The 21,534-nt window shown below is 42.5% G+C and overlaps 1 protein-coding gene across 6 annotated transcripts in view; it reads right to left on the reverse strand.

Annotated features, from left to right (window-relative positions):
* Positions 1–21,534, reverse strand: part of LOC120572295 (RAS guanyl-releasing protein 2-like) — a 54,632-nt gene that overhangs the window by 9,263 nt on the left and 23,835 nt on the right. For 2 of the 6 annotated variants that reach the window (XM_039821544.1, XM_039821549.1), the window contains exons 8-13: positions 16,097–16,213; positions 15,374–15,655; positions 9,156–9,230; positions 8,754–8,876; positions 7,744–7,859; positions 7,336–7,652 (exon numbers count right to left, since the gene is read on the reverse strand). In XM_039821544.1, coding sequence (XP_039677478.1) covers positions 7,475–7,652; positions 7,744–7,859; positions 8,754–8,876; positions 9,156–9,230; positions 15,374–15,655; positions 16,097–16,213 — 891 coding nt within the window. In that variant the 3' untranslated portion in view covers positions 7,336–7,474. Of the gene's footprint in view, positions 1–852; positions 868–3,607; positions 3,617–7,333; positions 7,653–7,743; positions 7,860–8,753; positions 8,877–9,155; positions 9,231–15,373; positions 15,656–16,096; positions 16,214–21,534 lie in introns of those variants that run through there. The other 4 variants (XM_039821550.1, XM_039821545.1, XM_039821548.1 and 1 more) reach the window with 4 other exon arrangements.

Below are 21,534 nucleotides of genomic sequence, written 5' to 3' on the forward strand. Positions count from 1 at the left end.
GGGGGGTTTTTTTTTTTTTTTTTTTTTTTTTTTTTTTTTTTTGGCCCCCTTTTTAAAAAAAAAAAAAAAGGAAAGAAGGGGTGTTGGTTTTTTGTTTTTTTTTTTTGTTGGATGTTTTTGTTTTTTTTTTTTTTTTTTTTTTTTTTTTTTTTTTAGAGGGGGGGTGTTTTTTTTTTTTTTTTTTTTTTTTTTGTTTTTTTTTTTTTTTTTTTTTTTTTTTTTTTTTTTTTTTTATTTGTATATTTTTTTTTTTTTTAGAAGAGAAAATAAATTTATTTTTTTTTTTTTTTTTTTTTTTTTTTTTTTTTTTTTTTTTTTTTTTTTAAAAAAAAAATAATAAAAAAAAAAAAAAAAAAAAAATAAAGTTTTTGTTTTTTTTTGTGGTTTTTTATAGGGCGTCATTTCCATGAAGGCAAGAGAGGAATGTTATAATCATGCAGCAATTACAGCGAGATCAGAGTAGGGTAGGCGTTGAAGGTCCATCGTTGTTGTAGGAATTCAAAAGCTCCTTTCTTTCCTTTCTACAAATGTTTTTTTAACAGTAAATACATTTTTGTACACTCTCTACCAGGGCTGTAGATGTTTTTCTATTATCTCTGACTCGTTTTGACAATTTTTTTTTTTCTCCTTCAAAACCTAACCACTGATTCGGAAAACAGGTATTGTTTTTTTTTTTGCTTTTTTAAATGACAAAAAATGAAGCCAAATGATCATCTTAATAAAGACGATATACTGTCTCTCACATCACATAAATCATGAACAGGTAGGTATGTGGTCTTGAAGAGGATACTTTTTTTTTTTTTTTCTGTCTCGGCCTTGACTCTCTTAATTGGACTCGGCCTTGACTTAGACTCAAACCTCTTTGGACTCGGTCTTGGACTTGTCTTGGACTCGACAAAGGTGGACTTGACTACAGCCCTGCTCTTCACACTTTTGTTTTAGCGCCGTGCAAGCGCTGGAGAAAGCTCCGGCTGACCCATCATAAATCTGCACGAGGGGAATAAAAACGCTCTGGTTTGTTTGTATGTCTTTGAACTAATCACTATCGTCTTGGGCGGGGCTAAGCCCAGGATGCAACGACGGTGCCCTTGCAAAATAGTGTCCGGAGGACCAAGCGGGTAAGCTTCGCTTCAGAACTCGAACCTCCTATGGCGCCATTTTGATGCTACAAAACGATCACCTCCTGTTAGCATTCCACTGACTGCCATTCATTTTGACGTCACTTGACAGCGAATAACTTTACATCTGAAGCGTTTAAAGACTCTGTTTGTCCATTGTTTATTTCTAAAGAAACACGACAATGTATAAAAGGCTCCATTACCTTGTATCTCACGTTATGGATCCGTAGCAGATGTTTTTGTAAAAATAGGCTAACGATTGTGTCACATAATAGAGGAATTACCGTACAGTACAGGAGAAGCTCGCAGGCAGTTTTGACTTACATGAGCTGTTTAAGTTTAATTACTGATGTTAACTAGCATTTTAGTTAGCAATAACTAGCCTCTGCCTATGTTATCTCCTTACATATATCTACGCTCTCCGTCTCCGTAAGATTGGGAATGATTGAGATTTCTCTTGGCACAGCTACCAGAGGACTTACAACTTTCAGACACGTTGCTCACGTCACATTTACTTTGTCTCTCTCAGTTGGAGGCTGCGCAGTAACGCTCAGCTATCACCGGAAAAGTGCTTCTAATATCCTTCACTGGTCTCCGTCCAGAGCAACGGGATCTGTTGGTCCATTCTTATATACGGTCTATGGGGAGGACACTTGTTTTGGTGGAACATTTGCACGTGTTTAGGCGAGCTAATTCCCTGCAAAAGAAAACGGCACATTAAACATTAAAAGACGTATGTTGACTGTGTGATACGACTTTTACTGATTTAAAAAAAAAGACAAACATAATTTGAGCGCCGGTGCCCGAGAGGTAAAGCCTGCCTATGCTTTAGCTTTGGATGAGCTCGCTGGACTTCCATCTAGCTTGCTAGCTCGGAGGATTTTGAAAACGGTAACACGCAGACACACATGCAACATCCTGTTAGTCAGAATACATTTTTAGCAACTGCACCTTCAAATATACAAATATTTTGTAGTTGTATCTAAGGCTGCACGATATGAGGAAAATATGCGATATGCGACACCGTTGTTGCATATCGCGATAACGATATTACTTGTGATTAATTAAACATATTACAATGTACTCAGTTCTGCATTTCTGCACCTTTTTAGTATTCTAATAAAATACAACCAATTGTTGAATAAAAGGAAATAAATTCTAACATTCTTTTATTCGAGTAATTGAACAATAAGACCGTCCAGCACCACCGTGTCATTTAAATGCGACCTGCACCAATCTGTGCGGCCATGGGCGTGCTGGTTTTACAGGGAGGTGTGTTCAGGTGCATTCTGGGCATGCTGGTCTTACAGGGAGGTGTGTTCAGGTGCATTCTGGGCAATATACTACAGGGGTCTTCAAAATTTTTTTAAGCCAAGGACCCCTAACCTGAGAGAGAGACGAGCAGGGGCCCCCTACTACATACAGTATATTGTATTGAGTTGTTGGATTATGTTGGATTCATGTTAGTGTATTTTTCGGCCTATTTTAATTTTGGGGGGGATAGAACTTTCAAAAAGGTATTAAACAATAATTTGGCGCCCCCCCTGCAATGTCTCTGAGGACCCCGTAGGGGTCGCGGACCTCCTGTTGAAGATCACTGATATACTTTATGTAGTAGGGGGTACGTGCTCGTCTCTCTTTCAGGTTAGGGGGGTGTATAATGGAAACCAATAACGGCCCAAAGGGAAGGAAATTTATGTAAAAAAAATATGCCTTGGTAAGTGGTTGGCAGTAAAGACGAGGTATACACGATTAGCAGTTAATGGGCTAAAACATGTTAAAACACCCGTATAGTTCACGTCTTGATACACCCCATTGATGCTGAGACACCGGGCAAAGGCTGGAGAGAATAAAAGTGAAGGAAGAAAAAGGAACAGAGAGAGAGAGAGAGAGAGAGAGAGAGAGAGAGAGAGAGAGAGAGAGAGAGAGAGAGACACAGACAGAGAGACACAGACAGAGAGACACAGACAGAGAGACAGAGACACAGAGAGAGAGAGACACAGAGAGAGACGAAGGGAAAGAAAGGAGGAGAGAGAGGAGATTGCTAGGACAGAGGGGGTGGAGGGGGAACGAGATCAAGCGGGGCACAGGGAGCGCACAGACAGTGGGGGGAACAATGACATGAAAGAGGCGAGCTGGAGATCACACACTGCACTGGCACATCTGAGGAGGCACAAAATACCCTGACCTCTTCACTCACACACACACACACACACACACACACACACACACACACACACACGCTAACCTACATGCATGCATGCAAACACATACACTCGTCAATGCACATTATACACGCAAACAAAGACACACACACACACACACAGTGAGAAACGGTGCACAGCACAGCCACAGGCTCTACAACAAAGAGAAGTCAGTTAGGAGCGGAACATCTAAACACAACTATCAACACGGCTCTGCCTACACTGCCTGACCTTTACTGTCTCTGTGGACTGAAAAACACAATGCACTACAAACAAGAGCTGGACACACACCGACTTGGGATTCTCTGTTTAGCTTTTAGCAAGCTGTACTATTAATCTGGAAACGATTTGGCACTTAAACTGCAAATTCTGCATTTTATTGCGATGACAATGTGCCACTTCCGCTTCTTGATGTCTCCGTACAAGCTATCAATCAGCATTCCACTGAAGGAGAATGTAAATAGCGTATGTGTCGCTGTTGTAGCTACAAAAAGGGCCTTGTATCTCTCCCATCCAGACTGGGAGAGTGGCGACAGTCACGTCCCTCTTGTCCTGCGTTAGTGCAGGCAGATAAACCGCCGCAGCGGGGAGAGTTTCCACTTGACATTTGCTTACTTCACGTTAACATTTTTGGCATTCAACTACCACCCGTTTGCAAAGTGATTTAGAATGTGTGAACAGGTAGGGTTTGCTTTCTCAGGACACTGCGACACATTTAAAAACATTTGAATGTAGTTTCTCCACAGGTTGTGATCTATCACGAAGTGCACAACCACCAACAGGGTTGGGGGAAGCACAAAATACGCAAAGTTGAACTTCTTTGGAATAACATTATTTAGGTAGGTTTCTTTCGGGCTTTTTCGGCATTTTCGGTTGATCATAATTACTAGTTTTTCTTTCACCCCATCAGAAGTCTGTTCATCTTGTACTTTTAAGATAATGAACCACGTTTTTGCATACTGATCTTCAGAAAATGCTTTATTTGGGGTTTATTTGGGGTGGGTGCTCTCAGTCATTATGCTAAGCTAACTGTCGCCTGGCTGTAGCTTCATGTCTAATGGACAGATGGTAGGATCTTCTCATCTTAGGGCGCTTTCACACCGGCCTTGATTAGTTCGGTTGAATCGAACTTCGTTTGTCCTGCTGGTGCGGTTCGTCAGGACAGCTGAGAATACGGCATACCAGGAAACCTGCTTGAAGAGGTGGTCTCGGTACTCTTTCAATTGAACTCTGGAGCGGTTCGTTTGTGGTGATAACGTGATCCGTACTCGAACCGCACCAACTATATATAGCCTACTCCGCAAGTCTGAGCTAATGTCTCCTGTAGTCAGGTGTGCTTAGCAATCTGCGATGCAGCAGAACATAAAAACTGCAGTCAAGCTCGCCGTCCGTCACTCGCATCGCCGTGGTCAAACCAGCTGCCGCTAAAGTTGGAGACAGACGCCATCAGAGCAGAGCCAAGTCTCGGTGACCAGAGCAGACGTAGTAAGGTCGCTCGCGAAACAATGTCTGGTTTGACCATGGAGATGCAAGAAATATGCACTAGTCCAGAACACAGGACCTCCCGCCCCCGGACACATCTGACCAATAAGAAGAGTGAATGTTCTTGCCAGATTTATAGTGACACATTATGGTACGCTTGGATTTTTCCAGGTGTGAAACGAAACCGAACCTTGGGAAAAACGCTCCACGTTAACAAACTCATCAGCTGATTCTGACCAAAGCAGATACACTATCGGTGTGAGAACGCCCTGAGTTTATTTCCCCCAAAACTATCCCTTTTCAACTACTGCAACATGCAAACACAGTGAAACAAGTCATGGCAGCTTGTGAAATTTGAAGACTCCTCTCTCCACAAATCCCTCCTCCACATTGCATGCATGGCACAAACAGGCCTGAACTAATCCTGTGTGGGAACTGAGGACTCAGTGCGCACGTTGCTGACATCTTTAGGAATAAAACACGCTGATGAGCTGTGCGAGTGCTGCATGAGATTTTACAGCCGTTAATTAAGTCTTGTACAGTTTGTGTCTTCAACTGGTTTATACATCAAAGCAAGAAAAGTGTGTTAAGTTGAAGTTCCAGGGACTGAAAACTGATTTATTGTTGGCACGCCCCTCTCCAAATGTGGAAGCCAGCAGCATAAGATCACCAAACCATGTTCATGGAAGTGCTTCACAAGTGCTTGTTTGCAGTATGAACCCAAATGCTCCTCATACATAAAAGGAAGCTATCCTAGGAAATGAAACTGTAGAAAGAACAACAATTGTGCATGATATTGTTGCTTTGTCATAGATTGATAGATAGCCAATTTCCCCAGGGAGATCATTATCACATTATCACTCTTTATTTCTCAGTCAGGATGAGAAGACAGAATGAGCAATATTGACCACTGATTCTTGTTCTTCTTCTAGTAATTACATGAAGCGAAACGGTCAAAAGCCCAAAGGCACGTGTGCGCCGCTCTCTGCAATCTTTCATTTTAAAGTACTCGTGAGCCTGCAGCTGAAAACTTGCTGTAGTCTCCTGAGGTAAAAAAAAATAAATAAAAATACTCACACTGCGTGATGCATTGAGTAAAACGCGTCTGTGTGCAATTAATTAGGATGTTAAGGCCAAAAGGGGGCTGCGGGCAGAACAGCTCAAGATGATGAAGATCCATGTGAGACACTGGAGGTGAGTGAACTCTGCAGTGTTTACAGGAGGACCGGCTTGGCTTGTACAGCGTGTTTGAGACAAGTGCTGAAAAATGGGGCTGCGGGAAAATATTGTTATTGCACAGGAGCCAAGAGGGAAGCACAAAGCAGGCAGGAGAGGAAGAGCTCAGTGTATGTACCACTGCCGCGCATGCGCACACACACACACACACACACACACACACACACACACACACACACACACACACAAACACACACACACACACATATTCAAAGGAAGAAGCCCTTATCTTTCCCTGCTCTCTGTTTGGAGTTTCCCCTCATGATGGTCTGAAAATGCTTCCCCTGGAGAATGTGTGTGTGTAGATGTGTGCTCCTTTGAGTGTAAATGATATTCTATACATATCCTTTATGCCTTACTTCTCTTTTGAGCATTCTCTCTGCAGTACACACAAATGAACTGGATGACATCTCAGTGTCTGCAGTTCAATATTAGGGCCCTATCGCTGTTCTCATTACAGCTGAGTGCTGACTCACTGTCTATGTCTAAATAACAGAGAGCTCCTTGGGGGACTTTGGGAAATGTTAAGGGCCAGAGGACACACACACACACACACACACACGCACACGCACACACATAGATGTAACACTGCCACAGAGGAGGGTTATTATCTTGCCCAATTACCTTCCTCCCATATTTCCCAGAATGCAACTTCTGCAGCGTGTGGCTGTAGCTCAAAGTAATTGGCATTGCCCTGACCTGACAGGAGAGACCTCTGAGAGATGGGGCTATCATGCGCTGCCGGTGACTGCCCAGACAAATGATGAAGTGCAGATAGATGCGGCTGTGGAAGGGCAGGGCGGGGGGGAGCGCCTCTGACCTTTGACCTTTTTTAACAAACTATACCACGTGCCATTGATTGGCTCAGTGAATGAGTCGATGCGTTTGATAACCGATCGGTTTATAAATCATACAGCGGATTCTGCCTTTAAAAATGTTTTATTTTTTATTTTTAAGCATCGCACGTAGAGTATGTTGTGTGTGTCGAGTGAGATTACGAGTAGGGGTGTAAATCACACATTTTATCACGATACATACATTTTCTTTTTGGACGATACGATATTTACTGAGATCACAAAGTCTGCCAAGACACGATTTTGATTCAATTCGAGGGGCCTGTGACTGATACATGAGCCCATTTAACGCAGTTACATTTCTATAGATTTAAAAAAAGCAACTGAACTATGATTTGACAATTTAATTTAGTTTGTTTTTGATATAAACATCTGGACTAGCTTTCCAGACATTTCAATAAAAAAAACTTCTCTTTTAATTAAAAAAAGAATAAATATAAAGTGGGAATTTAAAAGATAAGGTGCATCTTAAAGATGGCGATATGTATTGATATTTTTTTTACTTTGGATCGATAATATTTGGATCGTTGATGATGAATTGATATGTTGATCCAGATCGATGTATCGTTACACCCCTAATTTATTCATTTACGAGTGCGAAGGAGCTGATACTCACAAAGCCGGCGCAGTGCTCGCAGAACGTGGGCTTGACGTATGTGCTCTCAGTAAAAGTGTGGATGAAACCCATCTTGCAGTTGAGCAGAGAGCTGGCTTTCATGAAGTAGTCTACCATCTCCTCTCTGCTGATCTTCCCGTCTCTGTGAGAGAAAGCAAAGAGACGAGAGGTCGGGTCAAGTGTGCACACCGCATGGATTTTAGCAACCGTGTACACATCTGCCCAATGCTCACTGGTTCTTGTCCAGTTCTCCGAACTTGCTGAGGTATGGGAAGTTGTTCCTGATTGCTTCAAATTCATCCCTGGAGATGTGGCCGTCCCCATCTGAGTCGAAGTTCTTGAACACCGACTGTGAACATGAGGGTTGATGGTTAGTTTCAGTCTGAATTCTGCTACAGAGTCACAGAGCCCCCTGACATGTTTTTTTGCCGAGTAATTAGCCGAGGTTGGAACCTGATAGGGTGGGCAGTAAAATAATATTCTTTTTTTCTGTGTTGGATTTTCCAATAGCATTGAGAAGGCTTAGTGTGTGTGTGTGTGTGTGTGTCACTGTCTGAAGACCCTGACAATTCCCCAATGTTAATTACCCATTATAAATGAATTAAGCATGTTTTTGAGCAACCTTTTACTAACTAAAGTCTACAAACAGTAGTCAAACAATCCGTTACATAGCAAGTTTAGCAATTAGCAGTTTAGCCACAAAAAGCTACTAGTAGCAGCCAAACCCCCGAATGTACTGAACTGAGCAAGGGTGCATTCAGTTACTTATGATTTGTTAGAAAAGGATTGTGTTAGTTCTTCTTTTAGAAGTTACAGAGTTTACTGTAACATACACTGTTCAATCGCAGACAGCTGCATGCCATACCCATCTCTCTCTGCTCATTTCATTTCTGCAACCATACTATCTGTCCAATTCAAAACAAATCCCAAAAAGTGTAAAGAAAAGAATCCTAATGAGCAGCCATTATAGAAATCGACCCATTGGGCTTTAAAGTATTCTTAACCCACAAGCAGCTATTTCGACTTTCAATTTCGAGGCAAAAAAACAACAACCATCAAACATCACCAAAAATGGAGTTACAGGCTTTTCAGATGACCCCTCCCAGTGTTGGTAAGATAACTAGATATTTGGCCAAAGAGCCAGGAGCACTTTGCGGTCATCATGTAAAGATGGCGGTGGGGAGGAATAACAGATGGCTCCCCCGTAGCCTTCCACTGTCCCTCAGGTTCCAGCAGTTCTCACCTCCACCATCTTCTCTATGTGCTTCTTGATGATGGTCGGGTCGGCGCTGGGCTTCACCGACACAGCCCACTCGTCGATCATGGTGGGCTTGGGGTCAGGCGCCGGGGCGGGGCTGGAGTTCTGCTACAACCAATGAGAAAACAAAGAGGGTGAGATCAGGATCAGCCATGGGGAGGGAAAAGAAAAGAAAAGACAGCTGCTGTACGCAGCGGTCACAGGTAAAAACAGTGGATCAGAACGTCACGAGAGAAGGAAAAGAAAGAAATCCTAATATGCATAAGTGTTACCATCCATCATATCAAGACAGGAGCAGAGTGAGGTATATCACTGCCAAATATGGGATATTTAAGAACAGATATTTAAGAACACGGGACCCAAAGTGTACATTCGTGTGCTGCTCACCGCTGGCTTGCGAGGTTCTCTCTGTAGAGACATCTGGTAGATCTCTTCCTCTGTGTGGTACTGGTCCAGAGACACCTGAACACAACAGCACATACTGTAAAGGGCCAGCGGGACCATTGTGTCTCCATGTTCGATGTTTTTGCCAAGAACTGAATTTTTGTGGGTTTAGCCTCCACTACATTGCAGAATAAATCACCAGTGTCATACATTGAACACATTTTTAGTGATTGTACTTAAAGGTAGTAGGGGTAGTTCAAATATTTTGAAATGTTTGTACAGTTATTGTACGGGTGGCAGTGGCTCAGTCTGTGGGGAGTTGGGTTGGTAAGCAGAGGGTTGCTGGTTCAAGTCTCTATACAGACGGGGCCGTACGGTGGCTGGAAAGGTGCCAGTTCAACTCCTGGGCACAGCCAAGGTGCTTTTGAGCAAGGCAATGAACCCCCAACTGCTCAGGGCAGCATGTCCTTTGACAGCTGCAGCTCCCCCACTCTGACATCTCTCCATTAGTGCATGTACAGGTACTGTGTGTGTGTGTGTGTGTGTGTGTGTGTGTGTGTGTGTGTGTGTGTGTGTGTGTGTGTGTGTGTGTGTGTATTCCAGGCCTGTGTGTAATGTGTGCTCTAACAACAGAGTGAAAACATTGTAATTTCCCTTGCAGGATTAATAAAATATAGATTATTATTAATATTAGTTGATGGCACAATGTACCGCTGTGGACGTAGGCAGCAGCAAAACGTATTTTAGCTATCTAAAAAAGGCCCAATCAATATCAGTTTGAGTGTACGCTATATTTGGAATATTGTCACCGCTTTACCTTGCTGTTAGACAGCCATTTCTGATAGGTGACTGAAGCTGTGATGTCCATCCAAGTATCTCATACAACCCCCACTTCAAAAACAAATCTGAACTATCCCTTTAAATACACGTAGTGTCTTATAATACTTTAAAAGTAGACTGAATAGCAGGCTGAAAAGCGGAATTTCACTGCACTCGCTGGTTGGAAGTTGTAAGCTTGCATCGCTGCGGAGTGTGGTGGCTGTGTGCTCTGTTGTCACGGTGTTCTGACCCTAGGGGTGTGAATCTTCACTGGCCTCACGATTCAATTTGATTACGATTATCCTGTCAATGGTTCAATATATTGTGGGTGCCTGGGTAGCTCACATGGTAGAGCAGGCGCCCACATGTAGAGGTTTACTCCTCGGCGCAGTGGCCTTGTCACTGCATCGATGCAGAATCATCCACGTCCCGCTGCAATGGGTCATTTCAACACCACCATCTGACACACCCTGACGTACACTTCTACATACCTCCAGCAAAAGCTAACTGAGGTGAGCACCAACAATATTTTAGGAGGCGTCTAGTTATTCCTACATCCTTAACAAGACAGGGGTGGCGATCTTTCCTCCATATATGAGCGATGAACAATTAATCTGACAATCATTTTCTTGATTAATTGATAGTTGTTTGGTCTAGAAAATGTCTTTTGTTTTGTCAACAACTCAAAGATATTTAGTTTACTGTCATAGAGGAGTGAAGAAACTACAAGATATAATCATATTAAAGAAGCTGGAAGCAGAGGATGTCCATATAAAATGATTTAAAACTCTGAATCAATAAAACGGTTGCAGATTAATTGAAGAGTTGACAACTAATCGATTAAGCAATGCATCTTTGCAGCTGTAATGACCACCATCATATTCAAAATAGATCACAGAATAATGAAGGCCGTGCAATGTGGTTGAAAGCTCTCAAAGCGTGTAAGTGGTCCTTTTGAGCTTGGATTATAATGACATGCACACTGTTTGCAAACACGAACGTGATGAACAGTGAGCGTCCATGCTCAAATATTACAATGGTAGTTTTTGTATCCTTTTAAAAGAGTGTTTGGAACTGTTCCCAGAATTCATCTCCACCACAAAACAAATAAATTCCTGCATAGATTCCAGGCAAAGGCAGCATTTTAGAGGCGTAGTCCAACTGCAAATATCGGTGAAATAGACACATAGTGACAAAATAAGGCTGTTGTGTACCCTCACTGAAACTGTAGCCTCGAGAAGAGGTCATTCTCTCGGTTTCCTATTTATTTTCTAGCTTATTAACACATATGCCTTCTCACACACTGAGCTGTTCATTACAGGACGTGTTAAGTACAGCCATGTTTTACTATGGCAACAGGTTAGAGAGCAGCATTCATTTTATTTAATTTTTTGTTGCTCCAGCCAACATGTTGCAGCCAACTGTGGCGTGTAATCATCCACTGCATCTATTGTTGGCCTCTAATTCTTTTCTTTTCCTCCGAGCTATTTTCTCACCCTAATTGTGTTTCCTGGCTTTTATCGAGTAGAAGTGGTAATTGCGGAAGAAAGAAAGAAAGAAAGAGGCTTTTCTTCTTGTTTGGCTTCATGATTTAGTGGCGCTTACAGTATTTCCGGGAGAAGGTTAACCGTAGCTTGTTCAACACTTCCGAGATGATACAGAATCGACTTCATATCAAAGGCTGATGACGATTACTGAAAAAGGAGGGAAGTCGTCTTTTAAACTTGTGCGATTGCAGGCATGTCTGCGTAGAGATTATTTTTGAAGGATTTATCGACTTTCTTTCCATCTCCTCTCCTCGCTCTCCCTCCCTCCCCTCCGACTCAACTCCAATAAGCGCTGGCGTAGGATAATTGGGTATTGACTCTGTCCAGAAAAACTTCCCCGGTGCCGCTCAGCTCCAAAACCTGTCAAGATGTTATCTTCCATTTTCACAGAGGAAAAAGTAGAGCCAGCTACAAATCTCACACCAACACCTGCAGCCTGATTGATTAATCTCTTGGGATTGTTTAAATACAGAAAGCTTCTCAAATTCGGGAGACTCTTATCTACATCTGCCAAGAAACTTACAAACACACACACACACACACACAGTGAAGTGCTAAAACACCACCCTGGCTTCATCGCTAAAGAGCAGGCTGCAACAAACTAAAGTCTCAGTCCGGGGGAGGGGGCGATTCTAGGATCAGACCTTTAGGGATGCCTGGCACCCCATGAACGTCATTTTTTTTTTTGCTAATTGTGCATTTAAACATTTTGGACCATCATGGCAAGTGGAAACATTGAATTATGTAACTAGAAAGACACCAGCAATTCTGAGAAAACTTACTTTAATGCTGAGCCACATGGCCATTACTACAAAGGTGAGGTGGTGTAACAACTGAAATGGGATATCCATCTATGGAAAAGCTGATATTTCCAAAATGCAGTATCAATGTGAGATTCATGCGATTTTGACTAATGGCTGACAAGCACCATCTAGGCTTTACATTCTGGGTTTAGTTTCACGATGCTGTGATATTTTGCAGCGGCACCATGGCTCCGTCCGGCGCCGCCCGTGACGATTGTGATTGGTTTAAAAAAAAAATAATAAGCCAATAAACCAAAACATGTTTTTCTCCCATCCCAGAATACTGTGTGGACTTGCCAGATCCTCCTCTGCAGCGCTGTGGAGGAAGGTCTGGTAATGCGAAACAGAGACCGTGGAACGAGTTGCAAAAGGAGGGTAGAATGTTTACACCTCTACAATTGAATGGTAATATCAGTGTGGTCTCTTATAATAAAAAGGCTTTACTGCAAAAGTCTTGAGATTTAAAAGGAGATACTGATTCCCCTGAGCTCCTGTTTTATGTCGTTTCAAAGTCAAAGCGCTCTGACAGCAAAAGCCCTTTAGTCTTTAATCAGGATGTGGGAACAGACCAAGGTTTCAGTGCAGGTTTACCATTTAAAGTTAAGTGAAGTTCATTGAAGAGATGCTGAAACGCGGGTCGTGACTCTTTGTCCTGGATAAAAGCATGAATCTAAAAAAAAAAAATGTCATTTGGCAACCAGATAACAGTGTTAAAGCAGTCAACCAAAGATGTAGAAGGAAACTCATGGTTAAATCCTCTCCGCATCACTGAAGGTTGTTTTTTTTTACTTAAAGGAACACTCCACCAATTGTAATTTAGTTTACTCGTCATTCGGAGTACTACACCGCCTGTGGAAACAGTTGCATAATGTTTTCTGTGGCTCTGTAGGAGCTTTCCCAAATGAAAAATAAAAAATATAATCCTAATGATGTCACCAGAGTAATCTGGGTTTCTGGCTTAAAGTTTGTACAGAAAGACTGCAATACAAACAGGAGGTGTAGAGTGTGAAAGGAGTAGACAATTAGGAGGCCATGAGGATGAAAGATGCTATAGAGTACCCCTGTTTAAAATGTGTCCATTACAGTTTGAACCTCAATAATTAGCAATTTATTATCACAGATGACACATCATTTCGACCAAGACCACTCTGGACCATATCTGTTTGAGACAACTGAATACTCCATGCTTTGGTTACACATCGTCGCTGTCAACCAGAACCCTCGTATCTCCATATTTTGTCATTTTTTTCCATAAATAAATGCTACGGTCCCCCTTTAAGTCTGTCTGTGGGTTTTACAAATATTTAAACAGTGACTAGGCGATTTCTTCTAACTTTGCTGATGGTAAGTAGCTCAATATAATCTTAAAGCTATAGTGCGTAGTTTCTGTCTCCCCCATGAGGAATGTCTAAGTAATGACAACAACACGGTGCGTCCACATGATACAAGCCTTCTGTGATCGCACACGCACCCCCACCCCTCCTCCACACAGTTTTTTGTATGGGTTGAAGCTGCCTTCTCCATAGTAAGCAAATGCAAATCCAGAAGCTCCTTCAACCAGTTCAACCACTTATCTTTGTTATAGCAGTCTAATTTGCGTTTTCCAATTCATGAGTGTAGTCCTCTTTACAGAGAGAAAAGCTAGTGCAACTATACGTTGTACAGGTCTCGCCTGTATATTTTCCAGTCTGCTTCCTAATATACAGTACATACAATAGGGCATTAAAGCTATAGTGGGTAGTTTCTGTCTCCACCATGAGGAATTCTAAGTCATGACAACAACACTGTCGGCGCGTCCACATGATACAAGCCTTCCGTGATCCCGCACGCGCACCCACCACTCCCCAACGCAGCTGCTAGTAGCCAAGGAGGACACGGAGGATTAAAAAAAAACATGACGGACTCTTCAGAAGAGGTCATTATCTTCACTCGAGTTTCTGCATGAAAAGGCCGGACGCCACAATCTTCTGAATATAGCCATACTGAGAAATACAGAGAGAGTTGTGTGGAGCTGATAGTTTTAATTAGCTTTATATCAACTCATTTTGGCAAATAACGAATGTTCATTAATATAAAAAAGTTACACTCTAAAGCTTTAAATGTCAAATTAGCCTTTTTTTTTTTCATTTCCTGAAAAGCAACGGTTTTCGACATGCAAGGTTTTCACCCAACAGCGACGATATAATGTCGGACCTTTGTCTGTACACAGATTTTGTCCCAGCTGGCTACTGTACAGCCTGTCTGACCAGGAGCCAATCAAATCCCAGCAGAACAAATTCAGTGTATCAAACAGGCTGCCTGTTACGCCGCATGGACTCAAAGTTTTTTCCACCTACTTCACTGCTGTCTGGCTGGTTAACGAGTGCTTCCAAAAATTCTGCACTTGATGATGAGCAGCAAACTCACAGCATCTAAATCAGGACCTGATTTTACCCAGTGCAAGCTGTTCTTCACAGGTACATCTTCAAACGTCTTAGACGCTGCACATGCATAGAGCTGTAACAATTCAAAATTTTGCTGTACAATTAATTGTCTCAGAAATAATTGCGACTAACAATGTAATTGTCTCTTTCAGTCAAATAAAAAAATGTATCCATTACTTTTTTAAACAAATTAAAGTTTTGAATGAATTCCAGGACACATCTTTTGGTTATATCATTGTTATGTGACCCAGATAATGTAATACCACAAATACACAGCCTATGTCATTTGTGTTGCTATGAACGTGTAGCGGGTCAAGTGCCTACGGAAGAGGATTAGGGCCACATGTGAAAAAAATGTATTTGAGTTCTGAGTTTAATCTCAGAATTCTGACTTTAAGAATTATATAGTCCGACCAATAATCACTTATATAATTAAAATTTGGCATATCTAAACAAAATCAACAATTACCATTCATACGCCTTAAGACCTTAGCTAATGTTAGCAATTACTTACGGTTAAACAAAGAAACTGTGATTATGTAAAAAAAAAAAAAGATTGACAATTAGACAATTATGTAATATTGTTACAGGCCTAACACATGCACATTCTGGCCGCTCTCTGCACTCACCGTGAGCAGGTTGAGCAGGTCTGTGTTGGCGTCGACGTGAGGCGGCGTGGTCTGGATCAGCGCCAGCTCCTGGAGGATGGCGTACAGCTGTTGGGTCTTAGTCAGGTTGACCCGCGTTTTCTCTTTGTCGGCCCAGTCAGGCAGCGCCACGTGCACGGCTATCAGATCTTTCAGGTGCACGCCGAGGATGGGGAATCGGAAGCCCGAGCACTCGGAGAAGCGCTTGCGGTACTGACTGTAGTTCCCACATGAAGTCACCAGTTCAATGAGGTTGTTAAAAACCTGAGTGAGCACAGGAGGACAACACTCATTCGTGGGTGGACGAAATGGAAAAGGGGATGAGACGAGAGTTGGCAGGAAACAGAAAGCCTCTCGCAAGAGAGATTTGTTTGGAAGAATCGAGTACATTCTGGAAAACCTTTGCTCCAGATGGACTTACATAACTGACAAGACAACAGTAGCATTCAACTTCCCATTTATGTAGCTCAAATTCATACTTTCATACTAAAAAGCCAATGTGTAGGAAGCTTGGCAGCTCACACAGAAGGGAGATGTGGATTACTGAATCAAGATGTAATATCACTTGTTAGCTAAGTGCATCGGCATGCAGTGAACATTGAATTTGTGTGCTCAGTGTCAGGCTGTGGATGCCAGAAAGAGATCAGTGATGGTTTGTGGGGGTTGGGAGGGGGTGGGGGGGGGGGGCGGTATCAGCTACTGCACCTTGTTGGTCTCGGCGCTGATGTGGCTCTGCGTGTCTTTGAGGCGAGAGATGGAGCTGTTGCTGAGGCCGCCCACCACAGCCATCAGCGTGTTGAAGTTCTGTAGCTGCAGCAGCTTCTGTGGACGACAAGGAGGCACATATTAGGAGCAAGGCTATAGGTTTTGTTTCAACATTGGGGGACACATTATAACAAGGGGGTCTTGGGGTGTTCCCCAAAACTGAAATCATTAGAAAACATATATTTACATACATTTACATGTTTGAGCCCCCTGAAGGGTTATTTTTACGTCTTTAGAGTGGGTTCTTTCATTTTTTTTGAGGGGGACAAATCTACCTCTTCTAAATATTGGGGGTGGGAGGTGCAGACATATCCCCTGCATCCCCCCTGAAATCAATGCCTATGATCAGGAGTGAGGGTGAAAGAGGAGACGGTGAGTGGATGTGTGAGCCACTGCTAAAAAGGATTTTAAGGAGAGCGAAAGAGAGAAGCTGGTTCAGGTTTAAAAAAAGATTTACAGCATAAGGAGTCGGATAGATGCAGGAAAAAAAAAAAAAAGTAGAAGCAAAATATAAAGCCAGAGGCAAGTGTTCAGCAGCCCACATCCGCACAGAACCTATAGTGAGTTCACCGAGTTATTACCGAATGCTTTAACCTGTCCATGTCAAACTTAAGCTAACACTTTGTGAATGGCACTCCGCAGGGCTTCCCCCCTGCCCTTCAGCCTGCGTGGCATCTCGCAGAAAATCAGTGGGGTCGCAGCTGTGTGGGAGGGCTGCCGGATTCGATCATTTGATTCAGCTCAAACACCCTTTGGAATCAATGGGCAAAGCAGTGTGGAGGGCAGCCCGGCTTCCGCAGAGTACGTTGTTGCTCAAACTGCACTCGCATGTAGCCTGTCCGTCAGCGAAGCCTGAAAAAGGTTTCACTGTCAACATGCCAGGGCTTTTTCACTGGGTGTAAAATACATGCTAGGCCTGGGAGATTGTTTTTTACACATCCTACTGGTGATGGGGCTATTTATCAAAGGCTGAACGCACAGACAAGTACACACAGAACAGATTGTGAAATGGAGCTTTTCAATGAGAATTATGTTTTTTTGCATTTTAAATTATTACGCAAGTCTGTGCACTCAAGTTTAATGAACATGAGTCATTTGTAATGCGCTCCCAACAGGAAGCTGAAATGGGACACGACTGGCGCACCCTGAGGGAAGCTTTGGGAAATGTCAAGTATGTCAAGGCTACCTTCTGTGCTGACTCTAAATACATTTGAAATCAGCTTGAACATTGTTTTTTGTCCCTGCATGTGCTCGCACTGGGCATTACAAACTGGCAAAGAATTGACGACGGGATTTCCAGCTGGGATGGGCTGTCTCTGATTTATCCGCCCAAATGTTCAGCCCTTCTGTGTCAATAGCACAGTCCAAAATGACCTCTGGGCACTACATCTAAAGAGGGAACCACTGATTATCATTATGTGGACACACTGCCCACTGTTTAAACTGCCAGTAGAGTATGTGAAAAGTTATAAATAGGAGCATGCATGGACAGATTTGACTCACGTCATTTTTTTAAACAATGCCTTCTTGTAACAAGACTCTGCTCTGTGAGGCTCTCCTCAGGCGCAGCAGTGCTTTGAGCTAAATGCTAACGTCAGCATGCTAAAGTGCTCCCAACGACAATGCTAACATGCTGATCTTTACATCTTATTTTAGCGCGTTTGCATGCTAAAATATGCTAATTAGCACTATGGCTAGCACTATTTTACTTAATAATCTGAGAGATGCATAAAAGACAGAGATGATTCTGGATTCTGGATAAAAAGGAGATCAGAGGAGGTGATTCCCATTTATCCGCACATCAAGGCTGGTCAGAATCAGCATCTATCTTCACCACAACACTGTCAAAGCTTCACGAAACACTGTTTAAAGTGCCCATATTATGCTCATTTTCAGGTTCATAATTGTATTTTGAGGTTGGACCAGAAGAGGTTTACATGGTTTAATTTTCAAAAAACACCATATTTCTGTTGTACTGCACATTGCTGCAGCTCCTCTTTTCACCCTGTGTGTTCAGGTCTCTGTTTTAGCTACAGAGTGAGACATCTTACTTCTGTACCATCTTTGTTGGGATTCGCACATGCACAGTAGCTTCAGCTAGCTGTTTGTTGCTCCAACTTAGGGCTGCACAAGGCAGGATTAGCTGGGAGACTTCTTCTAAACGAGGGCACACTTGCAACTTTGCGTGGAATACCTGCAGAACAGGGACATGTAGGTTGTTCTTTTGTAGATTATGGTGAACTTGTGTGTGTTGTAGCAGTGTTTTGCCATTGAGAACGAGGGGGCTAACCGCTAGCATGCTAGCGCTAGCATAGCATGGTGATGATTTTGACCAGCTCACCCGGAGACTGAAGTTAAGGACATTCAGAAACCGTATCTCACTCAAAACAGCATGGATGATTTTTTTTCCAAGTTTGTATGCATGTGGAAACACCAGAGACACAAAATAACACCCCAAATCCCAGAAAAAGTGTTTTTTTCATAATATGGGCACTTTAATAGCAAGGAGGGTGAAACAAGCGAGACAAGAGAGAGATCTGCTGAGGTGTTGGAGGTGCTTGTGTATTAAGACAGAGAGAGGTGTTGAAACCTGCTGAGTCACCCTTAAATAAATGATGAGGGACAGAAGTTTGTTTTGCAGCTGAAGCGAAGGGTAGGGTAGAAAATGGGTATCAATCCAGGAGCAGACTGGCAATGCGTAATGAGGATGCATTCCCATTGCACTGCAGGCTATAGGATGAATATTATTTTCCAACAGCCGACTGCAGCTCCCTCGCACGGGGGAGATGAGTGAATTGACACATAGAGGGAGATCCCAGCCCATCTGGCAGACCAGATGATAACATCAAACTGAAATTATGTCAATTACAGTGAAGCCCAGGACGGCATTTAAAGGGATGTCTCTGTAGTGAAAGGACGGCAGTGTCCAGACATATGGGCAGAGAACCATATAAGGCAACAAGCTGGAAACTTTGTTTGGGAATTGGTAGGGAGGGACCAGACTAAACTAAGATTGACCTGTAGATGACCGTAGATGAATCCAGTTGATGAGCATAGGAATAAAGAGATACATGGATAGATGGACAGATACAACTTTCACCTTAACTTTCATTTGGGCTTAAACACAGGGGGGGGAACCTTTGTAAACGGCAATAGTTTATCAGGCCAGTGTGCAAACGACAACTGTCTCCCAAAGAGGAATGAGTGAGCACTCAGTAAAGAGAAGGCTGGACTTCCCAGTCACGGCTGTACTTGCCGGAAAAGGATTCATAGCCTCGGTAGTATCGTGGCTCTAGGGTCGGCCCACCACTTTGATCCATTATTGGATGGACTGCCATGACATTTGTGTTCATCCACGGTCCCTAGAAGATGAATCCTCCTCTGAGATTGAAATCTTTGGTGTTTACGAGGGCTGTCAAAATGAACGCGATAATAATGAGTGAACGCAAATTCCTTTCTCTTCGATTGCTTAAGCACTATTTTGAAAACAGGGACCGATTTTTTCTTTTAAAACACTACACACAATTAGCACAACCACACACACAATTAGCAGAATACCTCAGACCATTTGCAAAATGAAATACACTCTTGCAAAGACTATACAATAATTTACAAAACACATATTTTGTTACCGGTTTGAACCAGTTACACACTGCTGTGGCTGACCTAAATCTCTTTTAGCAATTCTACTTCTCAGTGATTAGAGTACTGCAAATGAAGTACACAGAGAAAGTGCAAATTTATACAATAAGTTCACTAAACGCTACTCAAGACCAATGCTGCAGACTGAGGAAAATATAATTCATTTCTCTCCATAAACCCAAATCAGTCAACATGTCAACATGGAGAATCACAACAACAACATGTCCCAGTTTTCGTACAGCTACAACAGTAGTGTGCATAACACTGTTAGCTCAGCAAACAACAGACATAAAATACTGTATCCAGTACAGGTTACAATTACAGTAAACATAAATGATCTGAAAATACAGTACAGAAAATACTAGACTGACCTGCTGCATTTTTTAAAGTGCTTAAACCTGTTTGGTGTGCAATCATGTGTTTGCGCACCTGATGGCTGTATTTCACAGATTGGCTCATAGGTGTGGTCATTTGACAGTCACTGCTTTGGAATTGCAAGGAAGTGACATCATGATATACTTCTGTGTCTAATGTGTACAAGTGTGTTTAGGGTTTTGCAAATCACTGTGTGTATTGTTTTCCAAAAAGTGTGAGGCTGACATTTTGGTGCACATCTGGGCTAATGTTTTGCTCCTTGAGTGTAAGGTTTTGATAATTGTGGAATACGTTTGATTTCAGTGCGTAAGCCATCGGCAAAAACTGTATTTTGCCTTCTGTGATATGGGCCTCGGGCCGCTCCGTAGTTTGGGAAATCAGGAAGCGATGCAGCAGTTACGTTGTGGGTAACTAGGAGAAACAACCCTATTTGAGCAGAAAGGGATAAAGAAAAGGGACTTTTGAACGGCAACTTGAGTGTCAAAGCCAGATGGTTCTCTCCACAAGACTAAAGTTATTTGATGTGATGTCGATGTGTTACCATCGTAACGTTGAGAACGTTGAGTCTCAAATGCCACTGGAGCATTAAAAGCTTGAAAAATATCTCTTTTAAATTACATTTAGAGCAGATAAATGTACATTTACATATAGAATAGATACAAAATGTGCGATTAATTTGCGATTAATCTCGAGTTACAGGTTTTTTTTATTGCTAAACGACACTGGGCACAACTGAAGCCACATGTGCAAAACTCTAACTACAGTCTGCACTACCAACAGTCACCTGAGCTAAACAGTTCACATCAGCTGCAAAACTCAGTCTAAGCAACACAACTCTTCTCACGTCTCAGAACAGGCTCAGTGCAGCCAAACACTATGCACAATCCTCACTGAGATAACACACACTGTCACTCAGAACACACTTTCTCTTAAAAGTGCTCATATTATGCTCATTTTCAGGACATAATTGTATTTAGAGGTTGTACCAGAATAGGTTTATGTGGTTTAATTTTCAGAAATCGCCATATATTTGTTGTACTACACATTGCTGCAGCTCCTCTTTTCACCCTGTGTGACATCTCACTTTTGTTCCATAGTTGTTGGGAGTAGCACATGTGAGTGCAGTACCTAGGTAAGGACTACTAGCCAGTCAGAAGCAGAGTATGAGGGCGTGCCACGCTAGCAGCTAGGTGAGCATTATAACGTGTGTTACAAAGTGATCCACGTTTGTCTCTGAAGTAAAGGCTGGACTACAATAGAGCTGTTTGTAGCAGTTTGTGAACAGTGTTTTCTGTTGGAGATGGTAAGTCCCTTTGGGGTGGACTTTGGGCTTTTTCACTTTGTAAACCTATAACGTGCGC

This window comes from Perca fluviatilis, chromosome 14 (genome assembly GCF_010015445.1).
Source record: "Perca fluviatilis chromosome 14, GENO_Pfluv_1.0, whole genome shotgun sequence".
Taxonomy (NCBI): Eukaryota; Metazoa; Chordata; class Actinopteri; order Perciformes; family Percidae; genus Perca; species Perca fluviatilis.